The sequence below is a fragment of the Poromitra crassiceps genome (genome assembly GCF_964638095.1).
Source record: "Poromitra crassiceps genome assembly, chromosome: 11".
NCBI lineage: Eukaryota > Metazoa > Chordata > Actinopteri > Beryciformes > Melamphaidae > Poromitra > Poromitra crassiceps.
Window position 1 is genome coordinate 34,108,715 of NC_139643.1, and position 6,420 is coordinate 34,115,134.

The following is a 6,420-nucleotide window of genomic DNA, read 5'->3' on the forward strand; positions in this document are numbered from 1 at the left end:
ATAAATGCACAATGTTGCCAAAGTCAAATAATCATGATCTGTTGCCATTTTAATGGGATGGTGCTGCGTTTTTTAAGGTATCAATGAAGCAATGTCTGGCTAAAAACTCTTAATCTGGGTTCACATTAATCTGGTTGCGCTGCTTTGTTTTCAGTTTGAAGTCGATCCGGCCAAAGGTTTTCGAGATACGCGAAGGACAGAGAGACGCGCTACTGTCATTATAGTGTAGATACTGAGGAGACAAAATCCAGTTTGCTTGTGTTACAATTAGTGAGATGTTGAACCCTATTTTTAATGGACTATTATTGTCTGTGTACTGTACTGGAGAAATCAAAAAGTGTCGGACACTGTGTGTGTGTGTGTGTGAGAGAGAGAGAAAATAGTGTATGTGAGAGAGGGAGTGTAGATGTAAGAAATGGAGCAGCATTGCATTTTAGGAACAAGCAACTTTTGGGCAGAGGATGAGCTCATCCTTGGTACAATGTTCATAAAGAATGAGACATGAATAAATAAAGACATTACTTTTTGATTATTTAGTATGGTATGGTTTTCTATTATAGAAGTCGAAAGACAATATGCAAATGTATAAAAGGTGAAATGTGTATTATTTAGGCTCAGACTGGTACATTGAGGTAGGTTGTCACTCGTTCAAAGGTTGCTTTGAGACAGACACTAAATCATCACTAATCTCAGTCACTCTGACAATCATATGTACAGAATCCCATTTTAAAATCTGTTTTCTGACGCTTACATCTATTTAATTCACGCACGCACACATAGTTCAGTCATGGTCCAGGTGATACATGCGGCCATAGAGACAGGCAGTGACCAGTCCAGCGGTCATGTTGGAGACTGTCATGGCCGCCCTGCCATCTGCGCTCCACTCCAGATGGTCCGGCTGCTCCAGGACCAGCCCGCTCGCCAACACCGACGGGTACACATATCGTGTCCCAAACTTCCCCTCCAGCAGGAAGTCCATTTTAGACTCCGCCTCCTCCACTTCCTGTCCACACGAACTGGCCTCTGACCCCACACAGCGGACGAGGGCACACACCTTTAGATGAAGAGGAGTTAAATGTAAATTAAATAGGTTTTTTCTCAAGCAGATTTAAATTTCCATTCTTTACCACTTCCTTGTATGGATAAATTGATTAGTCAACATCAGACAGTAGCAGATCAGCAATTAGTTCATGGAAATGGAGGGAACATATTTTAAAGCCCCATTATGTAGTTCTTGTATTTGGGGTAACCCCCCCTCCCCCAGAATGCTAATGTTAATAAATGCTTCCCTGTTTGTATGTTCAGATATCAGCCTTATTTTACGGTTTCTGCTTGTACTCTCTACTTTGTTTACCTTTCTGCAGTGTTTAGAACTGATTCGCTGGAGGAAGAAAATAGCTCCAAATATCCACAAATGTTGTCTCGACTTGTTTTATGAAAGAGTTGGCTAATCAGTGCCGCTAATCAGGCCGGCAAGCAATAAACCTGTTTCACTTCCTATGCGTACACAATAAAAGCATCCCGTTAGTTTGAAAGTGGAGTTAAAAGTTCCAGGCAACTTGATACGCTCCGGGACGGAGCCTCAAAGTTCATATGCTGCAGGAAACAGGCGTTCAGGTTGCAGAGGCGTCATTCTCTCCATTATCATAATGATTTAAAAGCTTTTATATTAAGCTAAAGTTACATATTGGGGCTTTAAATATAAAATAAAGTGGTCCTCGTTCATACCTGCAGGGCGTAGCGCCCGTTGACGGTGTGGGTGCCAGCAAAGGCTCCCAGTGCGTAAAGCTCTGTACTGCCACCCTGCTGTGACTGTCGGTACTGCAGGCGGCAGCAGAGGGGTCCATCACACACACTCAGCTCGCCCTCTGCTCCGTGCAGGAGGACAAACGTAAAGGGGTCATACATCATGGATGAGCTGAAGGTGGCGGAGGAGGGAGGGACTGATGGAGAGGTGGAAGGAGGTGGAGTCGTATATTCCAGGCATGTCTTCTCCTGCAGGCAGTATTCAGAGTCCACAGGTTTGGATGCCCAGGACTCCCCCCTGACTCCCCTCTCAATGTCCCCCCCTCTCTCCCCTGGTGGCCCCCCACTTGGCAACTCTCTCTTCCCTGAGGGCCCCCCACTTGGAGACACTCTCTCCACCAGCCACAGTGGGTCTAAGACGGGCACTCTGGCCAACAGCAGCTGGCCCTCCTCTGGATCTCCTTGCCGGGCGTGGTGGTGGAGGGTAGAGACGGGGCTGAAGATGCCGCTGCCCGTCATGGCCATCGGGTCGTTGCGAATGTTGGCCGCTAGTATGGAGACGCCGGCGCCCAGGCTGAAGGCTCGCTGGATCTGGATGGCTGCCAGCAGGGGGAGCTGGTTCATCCAGGCGGTGGGGTAGACCAGCTGACGTACACCCTGAAAGGGAGAAACAGAGAGAGTAAGAAGAGGAGAAGACTGAAAAGGAAATGGAAATGGAGAAACTTGTTTTCTGTGTTGTCTACATCTACCCTCTCCAGCAGGGTCACTGTGGGCTCGTGGAACAGGATGTCGAAGCAGGTGAGGACACCGAACTTCCCAGCGAATGGTGTGTCAAACGTTATGATCTCCGGGCGGGGCGGCTGGTCGAAGGCTGCTTCAAAGTAAGGGTTGTGTTTATGGTAGCGTGCCACCAGCAGGCCATCTGACCTGTATCAAAGACAATAATGTTACTAGTTCACATACACTGAACTGAAGAAAAAAATACTGATTATATCAACAAAATATTAGAGGAAAACTCTCTCCCTGGTTCCCCCCCGACTTCCACAGAGATATGAGCAGGGGAATATGAGAGAGGAAACCACAGACAGCTGACCATACCGTCTGCATCATCACATCAATATGTTTATCTGGGTAAGCTACAGCCCACTTCCTGTGGGCTGGGAAATATTATGGATGAGAAATCTTGGTATTTTTAGGCTGATCATCTAATTCCACACTTTTCCATACTGCGTAGGAACCCAGTAAATACTAGATTTGTGTTTGTGAATCTAGCTTTTGTGCTTCCACTCGATCTGCACTGCACCTGAAAACTACGTTGGTGTTGAACTGCCAGCGTCCGTCAGAGGGGCAGGGGGAGGAGGGGTCTGGGCTGCAGGGCTGCAGGTCAGCCATGTTGGCCACCAGATAGAGGTTGTGCCGACGGGCCATGCAGCTCAGCCGCTGGAGAACCTGGGAGAGGAGAGGACCACCACATTCTGCTTTTTAATATGAGTGTGACAGACTTTTGCTGCTGTGTGAGTGAAGGGCAAGATGTCAGCTAATCACCTACACTGTTTCTAAATGAATCAATGAATGTTGAATGTGTGTGTGTGTGTGTGTGTGTGTGTGTGTGTGTGTGTGTGTGTGTGTGTGTGTGTGTGTGTGTGTGTGTGTGTGTGTGTGTGTGTGTGTGTGTGTGTGTGTGTGTGTGTGTGTACCTCAGTGTTGTTGTGCCTGCCCGGCTCTGTGCAGGGGTTCCAGCTCTCGTTCTGGGGGTCGGGGACAGTCTCCAGGTATCCAGAGATGGAGGAGCGGCTGTAGTTGAAACCCTGCAGACCGTCTTCTGGAAATACCAGGATCTGGGCACCCTGACAGCGGAGAGGGGGGTGGGAGATATGAGAGGCAGCCTGTATTAATAAATACTAATAATCCACCTAAGATTAAACTTCCTGTTTGATGCTGGCACCCTATTTTAGTCCACATTAGTGCCAAACTCTTGCCCACCTGATTTTGTCCAGAATGACTGTCTGCAGAGAGATAACAGAGAGACTATGCTCAAAACAGCCCTTTCTTCCACATTATCTAACTGCGTTCACTTATAGTAAATGAAATAATGGTGACGTTTAATAACAATTTATCAATTTGCTGGGGAACCCCCTGGAAGCCCCTCAAGGACCCCACGAGAACCACTGGCTTATACAACCTCGAGTCTCAGGTGACCGCAGCTTAATATGTCAAGAGTGTGCTATTACAAGTTTAGAGATGGTTAGAGCCAAACTGCTAATAATAGCATATAGACAGCTGTCAGTTCTTACCTGCATGGCCGCCCGGGCAGCTTGCTCCTCGTAGACGCGCAGGTTCCTGTGGAGGTGTCGCAGGGCAGCGGGGCGGGACAGGCCGACATGGGGCTCCGGGTTCAGGATAACGCGGTGCTCATACACGGCGGCGAGGTACGAAGAGCCGCTGGTGCTCTCTGTCTGACCACGGACCGATGTGAACAACGGAGGAAAGAGAAAAACAGAAACGAATCCAAACGCTGTTACAGCCCGGGGACGCATGGCAGCTACAGAGACACACACGCGTCGCCGGACAGGTCTAAAGGTCCAAACTCCAAAGTCAAAGTTTGTCATAGTTTAACCGAGTTTAACTCAAATCGAAGGGAGGCTGAAAGCCTGGGTATGATGCTAACGAAAGACAAGTCAAAGGCAAAGGTGAGGCAAAGGCTGTTTGTTGTTGTAATGCTCATTTCGTCCACAATAGTGCGTGCACCACTACCCCATGTTCAAGCATTCGTGTTTTCTTCGGTGAGTTCTCCGTAAGATAACTTGGATTTGACCAACATTCACTAATATTTACTACCCTACAGTCTAGTTGCTGGAATCGCTGTGAGTCGGTACTTCAAACGGCTGGTGTGTGGTCTCGCAGTCTGGCCGAATCGTCTAGTGTGTGCGTTCAGGCGACTTTAATGTTAAAATCTGATGAAATTGTCCTTATGTCTGTGGTCTCTCATGTTTTTAAAATCGGTTAAGATTTGAAAATCCTCTAGTGTGTAGGCAGCACTAGTCAGACCACGGGACATTTAGCGTTACTTGACATAAACACGTACTTTTATTTTGGAAAATATCAGACAGGAAGCTCTACGCACCCGACCCGGAACAGTTTTAGAAATAAATCTGATCTGACCCTTGAGCAGCACCAGCACCAAACCCCCTTGAAGTCATGCCGAAGAGTCGTTTACACACATACAGGAGATTTGGATAAACTATTTGCCCGCATATCTTTCCTGTTAATCTGTCCGCTGTTGTCTTCACGTTTGTAAGCAGGAAGTGTAACGTAGCGTTAGCATTAGCACGACTCCTCTGGACAATGTCGACATCAGTGACGCCAGGAGGAGATGTTCCAGTATCTAAACCCAGTCAGCTGTCAGGAGTCGCTCCAGTATCTAAACCCAGTCAGCTGTTTGGGGGCTGCTGGAGCTGTCGGTTTCTGTCGGGCGGCGGCTTGATCGCGTCTGCGGCATTTGTGTACCATGCAGCCCGAAAGACGATGCGGCTCGGTGGAGCGACCTCCATTGGGACAGTGGCCCAGATTACCTTCGCTGGATGTGAGTTTGCAGACGCTAAACCTGTTTTCAACTAAGGTCGACATGATCTGCCATGTAACAGCTCTGTCTTCCAGGTTTGGCTGCTTGGGGAATGGTTATCCTTGCTGACCCGGTGGGGAAATCACACAGGAAGGAAGACCTGAAGACGGTTAAATGAAAAAGAAAGAATAAATAACACGTAACATTGACTGCCAGGTGTTGTACAGCACACGAGTACACCACTCTGCCAGGTAGCTTGATGCAGTTGCAAATCACAAGAAGCTGCACTTGAGGACCGTTCCAGCTCCATGCCAGAGGATTTAAAATAATTCGACTGCAAATGCATGTCGCATAAATAAGGGTCAAGGCCTGGCCCTAATATAATTACTGTCCAATGTGTTTGCATTATGTAGCCTATTGCAATTGCAAAGACAATTAAGACTTGAGCTACCTTGTGCAGATGGATGAAGCAGCCTGAGCCTACCATATTAGAATATATTGTCAGTGACAAGTAAAAATAATAAAACCTTTTGTTTTTGCAGACTGTCTTTCTACCATTATTTGTCTATTTTTCCACAAGTTTTATACTCCAGAAATGACATTAACTTAAACTGAGATAACTGTCATACTATTGTGATTTGAGGACGACAAAAATCTCAGGATGAAATAACTTATGCTGACTGCCTTTACATCTATGCAAACATATTTATCCCACCATTCTTACCCATGAATGGTTATTGCTGTGGTTGCTGTTGCTTGAGGACTTTTAGCACTTAATTTAATTTAATACATTTTCTTGTGGAAGCAATTACTCCATCCATGCCTATGGGCAAAATTTCACTTGATCGTACAGGGTTGACAGTGACAGTACTAATATAGTTTTGAGCCTCTATTTTAGATACTGAATGATGGAACATTCAACAGCCTTTTGGAGATAACCTCTTCAGCTATTTAATAAATGTAGCATTGGTTGATTATTACACTAGTCTGGACAGTAGAAAGCAACTGCAGCATCTTAGCCCACAGACACCTTTACAATAAATCCAGGAAAGGCACACTTGATGCAGCTAGAGGAAGATCAGCCACATCAATAGTGTTTTTATTAACAAATA

At 46.5% G+C, this 6,420-nt stretch overlaps 1 protein-coding gene across 1 annotated transcript; it reads right to left on the bottom strand.

Annotated features, from left to right (window-relative positions):
• Window positions 1-781: 781 nt before the first annotated feature.
• On the bottom strand, window positions 782-5,373 carry btd (biotinidase; the record flags this gene model as incomplete). The annotated part of the gene is made up of 7 exons (XM_083645991.1): window positions 782-1,054; window positions 1,729-2,403; window positions 2,496-2,673; window positions 3,050-3,195; window positions 3,444-3,593; window positions 4,041-4,202; window positions 5,254-5,373. 7 exons carry the CDS (start codon window positions 5,371-5,373, stop codon window positions 782-784), a joined length of 1,704 nt encoding a protein of 567 aa, XP_083502117.1.
• Window positions 5,374-6,420: the final 1,047 nt, after the last annotated feature.